The sequence below is a fragment of the Diabrotica virgifera genome, chromosome 2, assembly GCF_917563875.1.
Source record: "Diabrotica virgifera virgifera chromosome 2, PGI_DIABVI_V3a".
Classification (NCBI taxonomy): Eukaryota; Metazoa; Arthropoda; class Insecta; order Coleoptera; family Chrysomelidae; genus Diabrotica; species Diabrotica virgifera.
This window is the reverse complement of record NC_065444.1, coordinates 282,547,593-282,569,315: the sequence shown is the minus strand read 5'-3', so window position 1 is coordinate 282,569,315 and position 21,723 is coordinate 282,547,593. Positions and strand designations below refer to the sequence as shown.

The window sequence follows — 21,723 nt, the reverse complement described above, 5'->3', positions numbered from 1 at the left end:
TTATATTTATTGGGCAATTGATGATGATTTTGGGTGGTGAGGTTGACGTTTCTTCAGGGGCTTATCACTAAAATACCATCGGCCACTGAACTACCAAATTTTGATTACAAAACACAATCATGTTAAAGAAAATTTCTTTAATCAGTAATAATATTATAAATTGCCCAAAAAATAAAAAAAGTATCGAAAACCCTTTTCACCCTCCGTAACTCTGGAATCGTTGATTTTATAAAAATTATTTATAAGATCTTTTTTGCTTTAAATTTTATGTAGAATATTTTTGTATAGAATATTGCTTACGCTAATGCATAGTTTTAGAAATATTAACGAAAAACGTAAAAAAAACTACTAATTTACCGACTTCTCCCCCCCCCCCAAACCGGACGCTCAAAATAGTGTAACTTTTTACTGAACAATATGTGGACCATATAGAACAATTTGGTGTTGGTGGAAAACTTTTACTTTGGATGTTTGGGTTAGCCTTTTTTTGGACCAATTATTATACTATACTACCTTCGTAACTTTGGAACCGTTGATTTTAGAAGGATTATGCATAGGACCTTTTTTATTTCAAATTTAATGTAGAACATTTTTTATACAAGGTTGTTCATGCTAAACCGCATAATTTTAGAAATATTGACGAAAACCGTAAAAAACTACGAATTTACCGATTTCTCTCCCCCAAACCCGACGCTCAAAATGGTGTGACTATTTTCTGAACATTATGTGGACCATATAGAACAATTTGGTGTTGGAGGATAACTTTCACTTTGGATGTCTGGATTTGGGTCTAGTTATACCATGCTATTTGAGGAAGTCAAAGAATTCACATATTTTGGATCGCTAGTAAACGTAACAAACACGACAAGCGATGAAATAAAAAGACGCATAGCAATAGCAAACAGAACTGTTCACGGTCTCTAGAAACATTTAAAAAATGAAAATATAAAACTTGCAGTAAAGCTTAATATATTCAAGACCTTAATAAGACCAGTTTTGATATATGGGGCTGAAACGTGGAGCTTATCTCAAAATGATGAAAGGCTTCTTGGGATTTTTGAGAGAAAAATTCTTAGAAAGATTTTTGGGGCCGTAAATGAAAATGGGCTATGGCGTCGAAGATACAACTTTCAACCATATCAGTTATATACCGATCCAGACATTGTGAAATTCGCTAAAGTGCAGGAACTTTGATGGGCTGGACACATTGCTAGGATGTCAGATCACGAATACACGACGAGATTATCATTTTCAAAACCAGAAAGCACAAGAAGTAGAGCACGACTACGAAGAAGATGGATGATGATGTGGAAGAAGACTTACAGATTCTAAGGGTCAGAAAGATGGAGGGAAGTTGCCAGAAATCGACAGAAGTGGCGACTTCTTTACGAGCAGGCTAAGATCCCCAACAGCTTGTCGAGCCACTTATGATGATGATGACGCGAATTCAATGTCTTTCCCATACAAATAGAAGTGCTATACCTATATTATATACGCGTTGCATGCGCCCTCTACAAAGCATACACATAATACGTACAGAATTTATTTCGGCGAGGCGATGACGGTCGCGAATTCAATGCTTTTCCCCATCCAAAAGTGCACAACGTCGCTAAAAAAGTTTTCAATTCCAAAATTCAATATGTAGCAAATTTATTATTTTAAATAGTAAAACTTTAATATGATAATGAACAATTCGAAATTTAAACAACAAACCTTATCATAAAATATTCGGTTATGTCTAAGGACACAAAATAATTGTGAAAATAAGCACTTCTAATTATTCTTATTGATGGGTGTGCTTTCCGCGTCAGTTTAACTTTAACAAGCACTGTTGTTAGGCAAAAATTGCTTTGTATTTTTAGATTATTATATAAATTATGAAAATATGACCAAAAAAAGAATGGATGGATGAAAAGGAAACAGACAATGAAAACGAAGAGAGGAAAATGGGACAAGGCATATTCAGAATAACAAGAAAAATACAAAAAAAAAGATAAAAACAATTTAAACATGGAACGTGAGGACGCTACTAGAAGCAGGAAAAATGGAAGAACTAACGACATAGTTAAAACAATACAAGATAGATATTTCAGAAATTCAGGAAACCAGATGGGAGGAAATGGAAAATCGAAAAAGAAAATTATACAGCATGGTATGCAGGCGAAGTGAAACAGGGATTTAGAGGAACGGCTTTTATGATGATATAACGGAAATTAGACATAAAATTATGGAATTTTAACCCATAAGCTAAGGAATATCATACATAAGAGTAAACAGCAAACCGAGCAAGTTGTCCAGAATAAATGTCTATGCACCCACAGAAAACAGTAATAATAATAATAATAATAATATCGTCTTTATTATTTCTTCAATATAGAAATGTACATTTTTATATAAAACATAATATATATTATTTTCAGAAATAAAGGGCGAAGTTCATTTTCTGAAATGTCGCCATTTACAGAAAATGTTCTTCCACTTAACCCGAAAAAGAAAAAAAAACTTATCTATATAGTGCCATTATAAAAACAACAATAATTTCGTTTCATTTACCAATTTATTCGAGCTCGAGCATTATGTTCGTCCAGAACCAAAATTATGATTGAGAAATAAACAAATAGTCTCTAGATTTGGATTTAAACTGCCCAATGTTTAATACTTTTATTGTTGATGGTAATGAGTTATACAAATGACATACCTGATACCTAAAAGACCTTCTAAATATCTCTGTTTTAAATTTCGGTATTGCCAGCAAACCTTTATATCTAATATTTAAGTTGTGTATGTCCGTTCGATACGTGATTTTACGATGAAGATAAGACGGTTTTTTTGTTAGAATTATTTTATGATAAAGACAGACTGTATGATGTACCCTTCTATTTTCCATATTCAGCCACTCAATTTCCTTAATTTTATGTGAAACCCTTTGTCTTCTGCGAATGCCAAATATGAGTCTTAGACAGGAATTTTGAACTTTTTGAATTTTATTCTTGTAGTGAGTGGCTAAATTAGGACCGTAAAGAGCGTCAGCATAATTAAAATTTGAAAGTACAAGAGATTCACACAAAACTTTCTTAACATTAAATGGTAGAAAATGTCGATTACCGTATATAATCTTAATTGAAGCGTAGGCACGCTGTATCAATTTATTTATATGTTTCTCGAATCTCAACTCCGAATCCATTAATACACCCAAATTCTTTGCCACATCAACAACATCAAGAATTGAATCCTGAATTTGGATTTGGATTGATGGTAAAACTAATTCCCTTTGATTTTTTGGCCCAAATATTAATATGTTTGATTTACTGGAATTGATGCATAGGCAATGGTTTAAAGCAGCTTCTACAAATCTTTTTAAATCGGCATTAATCAGATCATTAGCGTTTTTTAAATTTTCGATTGGGAAACTGTAGTAGAGCTGAGTGTCATCAGCATATAAATGAGCTTGGCATGACTGAAGCTTAGAGAGAAGATTAGAAGTATATAGAGAAAATAATAAAGGACCCAATATTGAGCCTTGTGGAACTCCTGAATTAATATTCAAAGAGTTTGAATTTTGACCTTCTATATTAACATGCTGTTGTCGCCCTTCCAAATAGCTTATTATAAGTAACAACGCATCATAGGAAAATCCTAAATACTTTAAAATGCTTATCATTAATTCATGGTTAATAGTGTCAAAAGCTCTGCTAAAATCTAATAAAATCAATATAGTACATTTTCTGTCATCTATAGCCGTAAGTATGTCATCGACAATATGCAAAAGTGCAGTTGTGCAACTAAAGCCTTTGCGAAATCCAGATTGAACGTCAGGTAAAAGAGAAAATTTTTGTATATATTCCTTTATTTGAATTTCCATAGCTCTTTCCAATACTTTGGATAAAGTAGGTAAAATACTGATACCTCGCAAGTCTTTCATTTCTTTTGGATTTTGTTTCTTCGGCAATACCCTCACAACTGCCCTCTTCCACATCGCCGGACAGACATTCTCTGTTAAACAATAATTTATAATATGTGTAATGTAAGGTACGATATGAGGACAACAAAGTTTAATTAATTTAATATTTATACCATCACACCCTCTCGCATTCGTTTTTATATCTGATATGGTCTTAAAAACAAACAAGTCATTAATTTCCTTAAATTTAAAGTTTTCATTGAGTAATCTATTATTATTATAAAATTGATTGACAACACGCCAGTTCTATGAAACACTAGAAGAAAACGCAGAGAAAATCATTGGAGAAGATATATGATATAAGATAAGATTTCAACGCCCAAATAGGTAAAGAAATTGGCCTAAATCACATATACAGGCAATATATTAACAAGAAATAGCCAAACACATAAGAAAAAAAGGAATAACACCAGCTTTCAGAACTAACAACAACATAGGCAAATATATTAAGAACAATAAGAGCCAAAAGAGAAAGCAACTACAGAGTGGTGTGTACAAACTGACTTGTGGTGACTGTCCGAAAACTTACATCGGTCAAACTGGCAGAACCTTTGACAAACATATAGCAGAACATAAAAGGGCTTTCAATAATAGAAAAACTTATTTTACGTACGCCCTTTACCTTCTAGACCATAAACATTCTCTTAATAAACAGTATCAAATACTCTATATTCAAAATAAAAGCCTTAAGCTATCTTTATTAGAATCTATGGAAATTAATAAATTTAAAAACACAGACATAATTCTTATTTACTAACATGAGACAAACAGCTCCCCACTCCTCAACTTATTCAGTTAGAGACTTAAAAGTGTAGACACTTAATAAACATCTATCACTTGAGAAAGGTACCCTGCCGAAACAGCTATAGTGACCATAATTTTTAATAAATTTTGTGGATATAGTGAAAACAAATGTTTTCAGTTTTTTATCGTTAGATAAATATATTATGTATTCCTAAACAAATTATCGACAACTATTACTTGCAATAATGTACCGGTTGACAAACTTTGTTATCAAACAGTTTAGTTTGCATATGAGTAAAGTATAAAATAACTTCCAAAATAGTTTTCCTTGCAGTAGGTACTCGTGAAGTTGAAGATAATGATGAGCCCAAAGCATTTGACTTCACTTGGCTGCCTGCTTTATATTTGTATAACATTCAAGTAAGTCTTCAGTAAATCATTATTAGTAGGTATGTTGTTGGGATATCTAATAAAAGTGAAAAAATAACTGAAAATATTTTATGTAAAAGTCATTAAAACCCATAAAAAATTTTAAGGGTTTCAAAAATGTTAGCTGGTATATTAATAAAAAACTTTAGTTATAAATAAACATTAGGTACTTATTATCTTTATTGGCAGTTAACTACAGTTCCAGTCGAAAATGCATTTATTTTAACGTTTGGAGTTCCACATTTTTTAATATATTTTGAGAACGATTTCTGAACAAGTTGTCGAAACGTTAACATAAACGTACGTTCAACTGAAATTGTGGTTCTTCTTTTTCTTCTTCTTCTTCTTCAACCTGGATAAAGGCCGCCCCATGAGTTCTCCATTCTTCCCTGTTTTGTGCTATTTGGTGCCAATTTCTTACCATTTTTGCTTTGATGTCATCTAGCCATCGTTTTAGTGGTCTTCCTCTACTACGACTGTGCTCACGTGGTCTCCATTGTATAATGTTTCTCGTCCACCTTTCGATGTTTTGTGTGCCACCTGTCCTACCCAGGTCCGTTTCATTTAGGCAATTCTTCCAATTACATCTTTCACCTTTGTCCTGCTTCGCACGTCCTTATTTCGTATATGTTTCCTCAGAGATACTCCTAACAGAGCTCATTCGATCGCTCTCTGTGTCGTTCTCAATCTATTGGTTGATAGCTCTTTAAGTGTGATGTCTCCATTCCATAGGTCATAACTGGTAGAATACAACTGTTGAATACCATTTTCTTTAGATTTATTGGTATTTCTTTTGTTTTCAACACATCACTGAATCTTCCTACTGCTACACAAGGCATCGGATTCTTCTAGTTATTTCTGCCGTTTGATTCTGTTTGCCTAGTTTGATCGTGTGACCGAGGTATAGGTACTCTTCGACACTTTCGATCTTACTTTCATCTAAGTCGATGGAAGTAAGATCGAAATATATAAAGATAAATATATCTTGATATATTTGTCATAACTTTTGTTTTATTTAAATTTATTTTTACACCGACCTTCCCACATAACAATTTCATGTTCTTAGTAGATTCATAGAACATACTTTTCAGAAAAAGTATATACTTAGAATATGCGTAATTACCATTGCGAATGTGCAGAGCATATACTGAGTATATACTACATTACAGTACTTAAACGTTCTATGTATATACTTAGAATGTACTACCGCACTTCTTTTCAGTATATACCAAGAACATACTTTTTAGAAGATTCTAAGGAGGTGCTATAAACCTTCTATTTATATACTTAGAATGTACTATCGCACATATTTTTAGTATATGGGAAGAATATTCCAAGGAAGTGCTATATACCTTCTAGTTACATACTTAGAATGTACTAGGGCACATATTTTTAGTATATGGGAAGAATATTCCAAGGAAGTGTATCCTATATACCTTCTATGTATATACTTAGAATGTACTATCGCACATATTTTTAGTATATGGGAAGAATATTCCAAGGATGTGCTATATTTCTCAGAAGTATGTTTTCAACATCACCCAATCTCATCCTAGGTTCTACTAATATATTATATTTACATATTCTAATTGCATATTATGAGAATGTATAGTTATTGCATTCTACAATATTACGTAAAAAGTAAGTATAAAATGTATAAACTTTAGTTAGTTATATAGGTACCTATGTATAATAAATATTATATGGGTAAGTAGCCTATATATAAAATATAAGTAATATATTTAGTTATTATGTGCACATCAAAATAAAAATGTTGCTTATATAATTATATAATAGCCAAATATATAATATAATATGTATGTAAATTACTAAAATTTATAGGTATCTATATACATTATACATACTTTTACTTACTAGGTATTTAGGAAATATTGAAGTACCAATATAAATTTATTATTTCCAAGCTGCTTTTTATGTTCTTAAAATGTTTTAGTCCTTGTAGCTAGAAATACAGTCGCTTCTTCCTCACAGCGTAGACATAAATGCCTTAACTGTGCTGGAAACTATTTTCATATTTTGCCTTTTTGTTACCTACCCCCTTCCCTTGTGCAGGTATAAAATATGCAATGCAAGGGTCAGAATAACAATGAATGGCCGTTTCCGGATTCCCGAAAATTATAGGTAAAAATATTTTTATGGTATAAACTCAAATCAAAATGGTGTATTCATTTCAATTGAAAACGAAACGAGAATTTCTCATTTTTCTTCAATAGAATTAAGTTTTAAACTTTTTTACCATACAATTAAAACGGTTTAAAAAAAATTATGAATTAGATAGTTCAGTAGTACCTACCAAAATACCTAAATTTGATTAATTATTCTTAACGCGAAGTTGATAATCTATAGGCTAACATTATTCTTCTTCCTATAGGTACATACAGTATATTCCTTTTAAGATATTTTAAAAGTATATACAAGTATGTGTTACGCATATACTTTTGCATATACTTACGCATATACTAAGAATATTCGATTAAGGTATATTCTAAGAATAAACTTTTACGAACATTCCGAGATACTACGTACACGAATGTGCTCAGTATATTCGGTGCAAGAATATTCTTCGAAGCACATGCAAAGAACATGAAATTTAGAATGTTTTTTATGGTACATGCTATGCTTGTACTACGCATATACTAAAAAGGATATACTTCGACGAATGTTGGCAGGATATGCTTAGAACATGATGCGAACATCATTGTTATGTGGGTTCTGAGATTCTTGTTTTCTTTGATTTGACGTGAATTGTGGTTGGTTCATTTATATTCATATCAGCACTACAGACATTGTAGATTGGCTTCCAAAAACTTGGTTACTTCCCTCCATTCTTTTCCGGTCCCTTGCTTTTTCCAATCTCCAATGTCTATTTTTGACAAGTCTTGTTTCACTGCTTCCAACCATTTCTTCTTTGGACATTCTCTTCTTTTTTCCCCTTTTTGGCCTCCTTTAGTATTGTTTTAAGACTCTTAAGCTTTAAGTTCTCTGACATTCGTATAATGCAACCAAGCCATCTAGCCCTTTGGTATTTTTGTGATAATTATTGGTTTTCCATATATCCTCATTATTTCTTTAAGTATTTGTTTGTCTTCTCCAAGCATTCTCTGTCGTCTATATTCCTACGAATATTTTTCTGAGCACCTTTCTTTCCAGATCTCTACTTTTTTTCTTCCTGCTGGTTCGTAATCTAAGTTTTCTGGCTTATATGACTATGGGTCTGATTGCTGTTTCATAGACTCGCAGTTTAGCTGTTATTGACATATCTATTGCTGTCAGTATTGAATTGAGTGACCTTATCACTCTGCTCCCCTCCAATAATCTTTTGGCTATTACTTTTACTTCTTCTCTCGAGCTCTTTATGATTATTCTTCTTATTGCGCCGTATTCTTTTGAAGGTTGGCAACCCAAATGGCAATTGTAGCTTTGGAAACTGCTGCCTGAAAGATTTCTGCAGATGAGCGGTCAAACCATCTCCTCACCTCTTTCACCCCTCAACACATGACCCAAGTATTTTATTTTTCTTTCTTTAATTATGCTTAGTAAGTAATTCCTTTTTTTTGCTCATATGCCGAAGTACCTCATTGTTAGTAACTTTTTGTAATCTATAAGAGAGAGTAAAGAATGTACATAAATGTACATAAAAAAATTAAACGGTAAATTTACCTTGACATTTTTATCAATTTTATGTAAATCATTTTTATCTAAAGGACCCCGCACAAACCTTATGGAAAATAGGTCCCAGTGGATTTCGTTCATACTTTGGGAAAATACTCTTTGAAGCATTGTGATGAAAAGTTCTCATGGGCACAACTCAATCGTATGAAGGATTTTCAAGATATAGAGGCCCAAACTCGGAAAATTATAAGATTTACGGGGTATTCCAATTCCGTGAGTTACTGGTTATTTGGAAACATGTAGATGTTTGGATCAAAGAAAAGTACTATTAGTCTATGATTTTTTCCTGGCTATCCAATGGCGACCTTTACTTTGACCTTGACCTTCAACGGACGTCATCTTCTAGAGTCTTGAGGGTTTTCGGCATTCAATTGATATAAACAGATTACTCATGGGTTTTTGGGATCGCTAAACACGAATATGCCATCAGAATTGCCCTCCGGATGACGTGGTGGCCAGGGCCTCTGCAAGGGACATCATCTTCTAGAGTTTCGATGGTTTTCGGCATTTCATTTATGCAAATAAATTACTGGAGGGTTTTTCGAGGTCGCTATACACGAATATGCCAGCAGAACCGACTCCCGGAGCACCTGATTTCCAAGGTCAATGAAAGGGGCTCCTGGAGTTTTGAGGGTCTTTGGTACTACATTAATGCAAACGGATTAGTTATAGGTTTTTGTGGTTGCTGAACACGAATACGTGATCAGCACAGACACGGGAGCACCTGGTGCCTAAGACAGGATATCTTCTGGAGTTTCGGAGAAATCAAATGGATTACTCTTAGGTTTTGGGGTTGCTGAACATGCATACACTATCAGGTCCGAATTTGTGTTCAGCAACCCCAAAAACCTATAATTAATCCGTTTGCATCAATGTAGTACCAAAGACCCTCGAAACTCCAGGAGCCCCTTTCATTGACCTTGGAAACCAGGTGCTCCGAGAGTCGGTTCTGGTGGCATATTCGTGTTTAGCGACCTCAAAAAACCCTCCAGTAATTCATTTGCATCAATTAAATGCCGAAAACCATCGAAACTCTAGAAGATGACGTCCCTTGCAGTGGCCCTGGCCACCACGTCATCCGGAGGGCAATTCTGATGGCATATTCGTGTTTTCCGATCCCAAAAACCCATGAGTGATCTGTTTATATCAATTTAATGCCTAAAATCCTCGAAACTCTAGAAGATGACGTCCGTTGAAGGTCATGGTCAAAGTAAAGGTCGCCATTGGATAGCCGGGAAAAAATCCTAGACTACTAGTACTTTTCCTTGATCCAAACTTCTACATGTTGCCAAATAACCAGTAACTCACGGAATTGGAATACCCTGTAAATCTTATAATTTTCCGAGTTTGGACCTCTATTTCTTGAAAATCCTTCATACGATTGAGTTGTGCCCATGAGAACTTTTTATCAGGATGCTTCAAAGAGTATTTTTCCAAAGTATGAACGAAATCCACTGGGACCTATCTTCCATAAGGTTTGTGCGGGGTCCTTTATTTAAAATATCAATGACGTGCTTTATTTTTTTCATAATATATTTAATGTATTTAATATAGACAAGACGAAAACGGTTGGTTCGTTGGAAAATATATTCCCATGAGATTTTTTTGCATAATCACATTCATGAGACACCCCAGAATAAGGTTCAAGAAGTGAAAAGTGGTCCAAATTTTTTTTAACAATTTTTTTTAATCAAATTGCGGGGAGTGCATATAAATTTTCACTTCGGAAAAAATGAAACAAGATAGAACTTTTTGTAATTTCATTAAGAAATGTTTAATAAACAACATATCAAAAAGTTCTACTCGAGAAATGGGTGCTTCATTTTTTATTAAACAAATGAACTACGAAATTAGATGTTTTTTTAAATAACTCCGAAAATATAAATTTTAGAAAAAAACTGACTTGACGAATGAAAAATTCAGAAAATTTTACAAAAAAAAAACCTTATATAAAGAATTTTCTAAAATTCTATAATTTTTTATTTATAACGCTAAAGTCACCCTTCTCACAAACGTTGGCGCACTGTAAACTAGCGTACGGTGAAGTACACGGTTGAGTTATTTTAATGTAATTCTTTAACTAATGGATCAAATGAAATTTTACAAATTGAACATGAAAGAAGAATAATCAAGCTATCTTATGGTTATAGTAAAGAGAAATAAAATGTATGGGCATAAGTACGGTGTGGGCCGAAAGTGAGCCTTACATAAATTTTGTTTAAAAATGATTTAAAAATGTGTAACTAATACAATTTTTCTTATAAAACTCTCAATTTTGCACAACTTACCTTTCAAACATCTTACTACATGATGTTTCATCCAAAGAAAATCTTAAAAATTTAATTAAAATGATGTAATTTTTGAAATCTTCGTAGTTTTATAGAATCTTTTTTACTACATAGATTTTTACTACATAGAATCTTACTACATGATGTTTCATTCAAAAAAAATATCATAAATTTAATTCAAATGATGTAACTTTTGAAATCTTCGTAGTTTTATAGAATTACCACCGCTTTAAGACGGTGTTACTCAAGTTTGAACAGATCTATTACAGTTTTATAAGTGCTTTTTTAAAGCTTAGGATGTAATCTTTAAAATGCACTGAATTATTTTACTTTAGAAATGAAATAAACTATTTCTTTTTGAGAAAATTAAGGAAGATAACAAAAATGTAATACAAAAACCGAAAATTACCAGCTAAAAAAATGTTTATACAAAGTGATCAAAACTTTTTTCTGTAAAACTTACCTAAAATACATTGAATAATAAGCTTCAACAATAATAAATGTTAAGCAAAAAATTTTTCTTTAGCTCTTATACAGTATGTCTGCCTAACTTGGAACCTATTGATACCATCTTTATTATCAGTTTTGCGAAAAAAAGTGATTCTTTATAAAATACGCTGCATCGTATATAATCTAAGATGCTATCATCAAATATCAAATTTATTAATTTTATACGAGTTTTATACGAGGGATGTCAAAAAATATGAATTTCACTCAAGAGTAAAGTTCCTTTACATTTGACAATATCGAAAATTTGTTATCAAGAAAAGTTGTTTGGAAGTAAAAAATTTGTTTTAGTGTTCAATTACATCCTTCTAATTAAAATATTGTGAATAATAAAAGCACTTAACTCTTAAGAAAAATTCATATTTTTACATACCTCGTATAAAATTAAATAAAGTTTCATATCTGATAGTTGTATCTTAGATTTTAGACCAGGGAGAGTATTTTATGAAGAATAACTTTTTTTCGTAAGAGTTATAATAAAGTAGTTATCATAATTGTAATAAAATGATGATGATGAATATCCGTAATTTGAGAAAAATTTGAAATTTTTTTTTTCGATTAGAATGATGTAATTGTATATATAAACATAATTTTTAATTTCAAACAACTTTTCATAATATCATTTTTTGATATTCTGGAATATAAAGGTACTTTACTCTTTAACGAAATTCATATTTTTGAAACCAGATATTTTGTGTTGTATTCTACGCTTTTAAAGCAAGATTTTTCATATTTTTTTACATAACTCGTATAAAATTGAAAAAATTTGATATCTGATGGTTGAGTTGTAGATTTTTGACTATCCAGAGCATTTTATGAAGAATAACCTTTTTTATCGTAAAATTGATAATAAAAAAGTTTTTCATGTGGTTCCTAGCTACGCAGACATACTGTATAAGAGCTTCTGTATAAGATTTTTCAAATTGCAATGCCATATTCGGATTCAGCATAATCAAAAACAAAATAGAAACATATTTGATCAAAGTAAAATGATGAATTTAACGATATTTTTAAAATTATTTATACAAAACAATTGTTATTGTTTAAACAATTAAACGATTAAACAAATCTGCGAGTAGAACTTTTTACTTTAACACGTATATAAACTAACAAAAAAAGTTTTAGAAAAATATAAGCTTGTTTGAATTTTTCCGAAACAATGCATGTTTTCGTTCTAATTGCACTCCCCTGTAAGGTTTTTTGGACAATTCTGGACAAAAAAGGTCTGTTATAATTTTTCTCTAAAGTTAATAGTTTTCGAGTTATAAGCAATTTAAAATTTGAAAAACGCGAATACGGCCATTTTTAAGACTTAATAACTCTTTTTTTTTATTAAATTTTGCAAATTTACAATCTGCTATTAAAAGCTATTAGTAAATGTGAGTATTGCAAATACATGAGAGGAGAAGACTTAATAACTCGGTTAAAAATTATTATTTGAAAGTCAGAAATACGTGACTAAATCAAAGTTTAAAACCCACCCCCCTCCCCTACATGATCCTGAACAAATTTGTGTCATTAATTTATTACTAAGCTGTTATTTTTAATTATTAACAATGAGCGGTAAAATCGAATTGACGCGGCTGTAAATGTGAGTGCGAGTAATCCATCCATCCATCCAATGGCACTACAGCCCAAATCTAGCCTTGGCCTCCTTCAATAAGCTTCTCCAATCATTTCGATTTACCGCTGTTCTTTTCCATGAACGCGTTCCCAGGAAGTTCCTGGCATCCTCATCGACTTCGTCTTCCCATCTCTTTTAGGTCTTCCAACAGGTCTTCTTCCCTGCATTCTTGCATTCAGCAATTTTCTGGGGATTCTATTCTCATGCATGCGGACCACGTACCCTGCCCACCGTAATCTCTGCAGTTTAGTGTGTTGTGCTAGAGTTGGTTCGCTATATTGCTCGTATATTTCTCTATTATACCTAATTCGCCAGTTGTTATTTTCACTTATTGGGCCCAGTATCCTACGTAATACTTTTCTTTCAAACACATCTAATGCATTGGCAGATTTCTGTGTCACCACCCATGTTTCGCAGCCATAACTTACTATGGGCCTGATTATTGATTTATATAGCCGGAGTTTTGTTTTCCGGTGTACGTCTCGCGATTTGAATATGTGGCCCATCGCGAAATAGGCTTTATTTGCCAGCACAAGCCTGCTATTTATTTCCGGTTCTTCTTCATTGCTTGCAACCAGATCCATTCCTAGGTACGTGAATCTATTCACATGTTCTATATCGTAAAAGTATATCGTATTCACATGTTCTATATCGTGCGAGTAATACTCTGGGCTAATTAGCAAAATTCATGGAAAAGTTATTTAAGAATCGAATTATAAGATCCTATATATTAATAATATAGGTATGCAAAGTCCGCAGATAGTGTGCTACTTTTTTTATAAACAAAATGGCGCCGACAAATCTTATTTTTTTTTAAATTATTGCTCTATAACTCCGAAGATTTTAACTTTACAACAAAAACACTCAAATAAAAATTCACCTCAATTAAATTCTGCATACAGATATGTTTTTCCCGATTTGCTCCGACGAAAATTTTCCTCGGCAAATGCGGGTTTTCCCAACAAAAACTCTAATTTTCAGATAAAGTTTTTAGGTAAGTAATTATCAACCAATAATTAAATAACTTAGCGATATCAAAGCTTTCTTGGTATAGATTGTAATTCCAGAAGCCGGTGAAAATTAAAAGAATATTTTAGAAACAGTTCAATTGTTAATTAGGTAACAATTTACGATCGCAATAATTACCAAAATAATCATGATACATTGATCAAACTTATAAAGATTATAAAGATGAGATGCTTATTTGATATTTTATCGACAAAATATAAATTTTTCGTTTTTTGCATAATTATTAAATTAAAAAAAATGGTTATAATACGCTGGTCTAATTAGTAAAGTACAAAGAAAGGTTATTTACCAGCAATTTTATTGCTGGAATCGAATATTATGATCCTATATATTAATAATATAGGTATGCAAAGTCCGCAGATAGTGTGCTACTTTTTTTATTAACAAAATGGCGCCCCCAAATCGTGTTTTTTTTTTCAATTATTGGTATATAACTCCGAAGATTTTAACTTTACACCAAAAACACTCAAATAAAAATTCACCCCAATTTAATTCTACATAGAGACATGTTTTCCCGATTTGCTCCGACAAAAATTTTCCTCGGAAAATGTGGGTTTTCCCAACAAAATCTCTAATTTTCAAATAAATTTTTTGGGCAAGTAATTATTTATCAATAATTAAATAACTTGGTGAAATAAAAGCTTTCTTGATATAGATTATAACTACAGAAGCCGGTGAAAATTAAACGAATATTTTAGCAACAATTCAATTGTTAATTAACAATTTACAGTCGCAATAACAACCAAAATAATCATGAGACATTGATCAAACTTAGAAAGATTATAAAGATGTGATGCCTATTTAATATTTTGTCGACAAAATATAAATTTTTCATTTTTTTTGCATAATCTTTAAATGTTAAAAAAATAGCTATAAACAAATTAACATTTCTCAGAAATTGTTTATTATATTCTAATTTTAAAAAAATAATTAAAATGCGTATTTCAAAGGTCTTGAAAATGAATGCTTTAAAAAAAATTTCCAACCATTTGCAAAAAAGCTATGAAACAGCAAAATAAATGTACGATTGCTCCGTTGTTTATAATTTGTTTTAATTGTTTCAAAGCTTAAAAGTGAGTTTATGGTACAATCTAATTACTCGCAAAGAATATCAAATATTAGTTCAATGGTTATACTTTAATCAAAGATTAAAAATACTGTTTTTGTATTTTTTTAGCGCGAAAGTAGGCTTCATACAGAGCCGGAGCTAAAATGTTCACTCGAAGCGACTGACACGCAGCATACATAATACTATAATTTTATTTATTAAGTGTACGTCGCGCGGAGGTCGTCGCTTCGAGTGAAAATTTTAGCTACAGTACTGTATTAGTCTACTTTCGCGCGTGTAAATTACAAAAAAATATATTTATAATCTTTAATTAAAATATAACCATTAAACTAATAATCCATATTTTTTGTAAATAATTAGCTTGTACTTTAAACTCACTTTTACGTTTTAAAAGAATTAAAAAAAATATATAAACAACATAGTAATCGTATGTTTATTTTGCTGTTTCATAACTTTTTGCAAATGGTTATAAAAAGTTTTAAAGCATTCATTTTCAAGATATTTGAAATAAGCATTTTAACTATTTTTTAAAATTAGAATATAATAAAAACTTTCTGAGAAACGTTAATTTGCCTATAACTATTTTTTTTAACATTTAAAGATTATACAAAAAACTAAAAAATTTATATTTTGTCGACAAAATGTTAAATAGGCATCTCATCTTTATAAGATTTCAAAGTTTGATCAGTGTATCATAATTATTTTGGTTATTATTGCGACCGTGAATTATTAATTAACAATTGAATTGTTGCTAAAATATTCGCTCAATTTTCACCAGCTTCCGGAACTATAATCTAAACCAAGAAGGCTTTTAAGTCACCAAATTATTTAATTATTGGTAGATAATTACTTATCTAAAACTTTATTTGAAAATTAAAGATTTTGTTGGGAAAACCCGCATTTTCCGAGGAAAATTTTCGTCGGAGCAGATCGAGAGAAACATATCTCTATGCAGAATTTAATTGCGGTGAATTTTTATTTGAGTGTTTTTGTTGTAAAGTTAAAATCTTCGGAGTTATAGAGCAATAATTGAAAAAAAAACACGATTTTCGGGCGCCATTTTGTTTATAAAAAAAGTAGCACACTATCTGCGGACTTTGCATACCTATATTATTAATATATATATATATATATATATATATATATATATATATATATATATATATATATATATATATTGATGTGATCTTGATTATTGATATGAGATAATATTCTTATATGTTACTTAATTTAATCAATGTATTAATACTAATCCAATTAATTAACCAGATCACATATCAATATGTTTTCAATCTCAGGGCGAATTATAAATTAATTACTTACTTCCGTGGCTTCTAAATATTTCTTAATGGTTCCTAATCGGGATAGAAAAGAAAAGAGTAAAAAAAATACACATATGGGTCACAATTATAATCAAAATATTTTTTATTTTATTTAAAAGGCAATCAATGCTTAATATTTGCTATTTCTTATTATTCTTAAACATAACATTTACAAATGGGAATCTTATTTCCTTTTGGTTTTCAATTGAAAGTTTTTATTAACATTTAACTATTAGGAGTTATTAGGAACAACTCTATTTAAGTTTGATGAAGCTTTTCTGATATTATTGATTATGTTATTCAATTTTTTATGTGGAATTTAATACGAAAAACCCATACATTCATGTCCAAACAAATCAGACTGACCTTTTCCTGGTGAACTGAAAATGTCCTCACACAAGACCCGTTTCCTGCTATCCTTGGCTGCGATCAAACCTCGTCCTGGCTTCCAGTAATGTTCTCCTTTGAAAAACTAGCTCGAATAGCTCTCGTTCCTGCGTCTGTCGTGATGCTGTGTTCTACCTTTCTCGAAACTGCTATCAGCTACCGGGACACTCTTGGCTCAAGGAGGTTCTTTTACTCTCGACCTGGCCTACTTCTCGTTCCACGATAGATACTCCACACTCACGGAACTATACCGGCTTTCTCACTCTCCGTACACTACCGTCTACTACTCGACTTCTCTTCTCGACAGCTCAAAACATTCCGCTCTCACTTTGTCATTCATTCACCTACTTTCTAAATATCCCTTCCAGATTCACAAATCAATCTTCCACCACCAACTCTCATTCGCAGTATTCCTCAAAACCAATTTTTAATCTTTCTAAATATGCTTAATGGATTTCAAAAGAAAATATTTAATTCCCATTCTAAAATACTTTCTAACTATTTACAAATTTTAATGACCTATTCTCTCTTTCAAATGAGTCTTATTTAGCATAGGCTAATGATCGAAACCTTCCGCGAAAAACGATAATGAACTATCATCTATTTCACTGAGTTTTATTTAGCATAGGCTAATGATCGACCTTCCGAGAAGAACGATAATGGTACGCGTCATTCACTTTGTTTATCTAAGCACATTGTTCCGAGTTTCGTACGCTTATTCTAATCACTTCTTAAAATTAAATATAACAATTTGTTGTATACAGGTTGTTCTAAATTTATATGCCCGAGGTTGAGAAAATTAAAAATATTTTATATTACAGTAAATTTTGTTTATAATTATCAAATTTTAATTTTTATATCAAATAGAAATATAACAAATCCCCGCCTTGTATTCGATAAAATTTATCTGCATTTTTAAATAAATTTTCTCGAGGCAAAACCAACTCCCTGTATATTTCCTTACTTTAATCTACGTCTTATATCCTAACTTACTATCTACTTCATGTAATTCTGTCTTTTATTCGTGATATTTGTATACATCGTGAATATTATAAATTCCTCGGATCTTTTCCGAGTTCCTGTGCCTCAACTCATAACTATTTATCCCATTTTCATTATTCACGATGTAAGGGCCTTCGAAAACAGGCATCAACTTTGCGCAAATGCCCCCAGGAAGATTTGATACTCGTAATGCCCTCACGAGTACTTTTTCACCCTTTTGGAAAGTCACTGGTCTTCTTTTTCTATTTTGTTCCTGTCTTTGGATATATTTTTCGTTGCTTCGCCGTAATCTTCTCTGTACGGTTTCAATCACCTGTTGATATTCTTTTGGCTCTTGGTCTTCCCATGGCCTTATCGGCAGTACACCCTTCATGATGTATTCTGGGGTCTCTTTTGTTACTGTGCTCGGAATTGTATTTAGATACCTTTCTATTTCCGCCATTTTCCTGTCCCAGTGGCGATGTTGACCATCTGTTGCAATGCGAAGAAATTTCGTCACTTCCTGTATGAATCGTTCCGAAGGATTACTCTGTGGATGCCTGATGCTGACAAAATTTGTCTCTATTCCTCGTTCTCGAAGTTGTCCCTTGAAACGATCATTTCGGAAATACGTTGCATTGTCCAGTAGGATCTTTTTTGGTGTTCCTACTATGGCTATAAAATTGTCGATTTTTCTTAATATTTCCTCCCCCTTTGTGGTGCGGCAACTATATAATTTTACGTATTTTGAAAACACATCCACCATTACCAGAATATGTTTGTTCCTTTTAGTGGTCATAATTAGATCGCTTAACATATCTATTGCTACAATGTCTAGTTTGTTTCGGGCTTCAATATTTTTGGCAACATTTTCGTTTTTGAAATTCCGACTCTTATATTTTTGACATACATCGCACTTCTGGGTAATTTCCTTTGCAATGCGGTAATCCTGTCGGCTGATGTAATTTTCCCTAAAAACGAGCCAAACTTTTCTGCTACCGATATGCCCATTGTCCTCATGTAATTTCTTTATTATCTTTTCGGCCAATGTCTGTGTCACTAAATATAGTTCCTTTCCGTCTATTCTCTTAAAATATATGTCATTTTCTACTTCCGCTCTTCTTTTCTCTCTTTCCTCTAGGTCTTCTTGGTTTGTCCTTATCTCATTTAACGAATATATCCCTTCTTCTTGTATTAATCTATTTAGTCCCACCTGTAGAGTAATTGTTTCCTTTTTTCCCGTGTCCTCATCCCGTGTTAGAGCGTCGGCTATTATGTTGTCTTTTCCTTTTATATATCGGAACTCAAAATCATACTCCTGTAATAATAGAATGCCTCTATGTATTCTATTATTTACTAATCTATTCTTCATGATATGTACTAAAGCTGCATGGTCTGTTTCGATTGTGAATTTTGCTCCCAATAAGTAAAACCTCAATTTGTTTACGCAATATAGTACACTGGCAAACTCCAATTCTGTAACACTATATTTTCTCTCATGTGTTTTAGTCACTCGAGATATAAAACATATCGGCACTTCTTGGTCGTTTTGTATTTGAGACAAAACTCCTGCAAATTTTTGTATGGACGCATCAGTTCGGAGTATAAAAGGTAAATTGTAAATGGGGTGGTATATTTTCGTTCCTTTTGCGAATTCTCGTTTTAATGTTTTGAAAGCTTCCTCCTGTTCTTCTTTCCAATTCCATTTTATTCCTTTTTTAAGCAACTTTATCAGAGGGATTTCCTTTTGGCTCAAATCGGGAATCAGTTTTTTAAAATAATTAATCGTGCCAAGAAAACCTCTCAATGTTTTCAAATTCGTTGGTCTTGGGTATTCATCTATGAGCTTGACTCTGTCTTCGGCTAATCTTACTGTTTTGGTGTCCAATTGAAAACCCAAATAAATGACTTCTTTTTGAAAAAATTGACATTTTTCAATGTTTAATTTCAATCCCGCTGTGTCCAATTCTTCCAGAATTATTTCTATGTGTTTCAGATGACTCTGAGTATCTTGTGAAAAAATTAATAAATCATCGATATAATGAACTATGAAATTTTCGTGGCGATTCAAAATGGTATGTAGAGCTCGGACGAGTGCAGCACAAGCACTTTGCAATCCAAACGGCACTACCTTAAACCGGTAGACAATACCATCAATAGAAAAAGCGGTGTAGTTTCTACACTTTTCAGCTAACGGTATCAACCAAAAACTGTGTTTTAAGTCAATTTTCGAAAATATGTGTGACCCCGTGATTCTTCCAAAAATGGCCTCGATGTTTAGAGGTGATTCATATTGTGATACAGTGTGCTGGTTGATATTCCTGGCATCTAAACATAATCTCAATTCTCCACTGCTTTTCTTTACTATCACAATCGGGTTAACATACGGTGAATCACATCTTTCGATGATTTGATCTTCCAACATTTTATTTATTTCTTCTTTCACCTCTTGTCGATACTTGTATGGAATCGGGTAAGTCTTTGATCGAAAATTTCCCAAGTTTTTCACCTCAAATGAATGTTCGTACTTTTTAGCCACTCTGTTTTCCTCATTGATCAAATTTTCGTAGTTTCTTAACATCATCCGCAATTCTTTTTCTTTCCCTTCTCCACATATCAATTTTCTGTCTTTTTTCTCAGATTCTTCACACATGTTTACCGTGCATTCTGCATCCTCGTTTGCATATACCTCCTCTTCAAATACCACTGTTTCAATCATATTCTTTTCACTTTCATTTTTTAGCTTTATTTCTTCTTCTCCTGAGCCCGTCTCTTCTTTTGAGGAATCCCAGGTTTCCTTTGTTTCTGATACTCTCAAATTTTCTTCTTCTGGGCTCAACTCTTCTTTTGAGGAGCCACAGGTTTCATTTTCTTTTATCTTTTTCTGACCTTTTCTCCTTTTTTTTCTTTGTCCTTGCTTCGCTGCCAAATTCATTTCCACTGTTTGTTCTTTACCTGATTCGTCCGTATTTTGTTTCTCATGTTCCTTGTCCTGTTCTTTTTCTTTTTCTTCTGTTAGTTTCATCGTATTATTTTTAAAATCTATCACTACATGTTTTTCTGCCAATTCGTCCACTCCTACTATCATGTCATGTGACATGTTTGGCATTATTACACATTGTAGTGCATACATATTCTTGCCCAGTCGTACCATTACTCGTATGCCTTCATTTATAGTTGCCAATGTCCGTTTGTTTGCGCCCACTAAATTTACCCTAGGTATTTTATAAATTAAATTTGTTAAGTTAACTTCTTCTATTAGTTTTCTGTTGACCAATGTTATTTCAGATCCAGTGTCTATCATAATTTTAATTGGTTTCTCGTTGATAAATCCATCCACAAATTTTAAATTAACTCCATTTTTCTTTTCGTTGTTTCCTGCCAATTTAATAAACTCCTTGGGGTGACAAAAGATTCCTGTTTGATTTTTGGTTTTTAGTGAGCGCCGTCGTGAAAAGACGCCGGTTGCTCATCGTTGTTTATATTTTCGTCATAATGTCTCTCTCCGTCATATTCATCTGTCTGGGTATTATTTACTTCTCTTCTATTTTCTCTTGGTCTGTCGGATCTGTTTCGGTTTTCTCGATATCCCTGTTCATTTTGTCTACCATTATTTCTGTTTTCTTGATTTGAGCGTGTGGTGTTTCTATTCTGGTATTCTCGATTTCTGTCCTCATTCCATTGCCTAT

General features: G+C 32.2%; 1 protein-coding gene across 1 annotated transcript in view; it reads left to right on the top strand.

The window, feature by feature from the left end:
• The first annotated feature begins 4,949 nt into the window (after window positions 1–4,949).
• Window positions 4,950–21,723, top strand: part of LOC126879923 (myrosinase 1-like) — a 48,134-nt gene continuing 31,360 nt past the window's right edge. Inside the window, exon 1 of the mRNA XM_050643269.1 lies at window positions 4,950–5,125. Coding sequence (XP_050499226.1) covers window positions 5,064–5,125 — 62 coding nt within the window. The 5' untranslated portion in view covers window positions 4,950–5,063. The remainder of the gene's footprint in view (window positions 5,126–21,723) is intronic.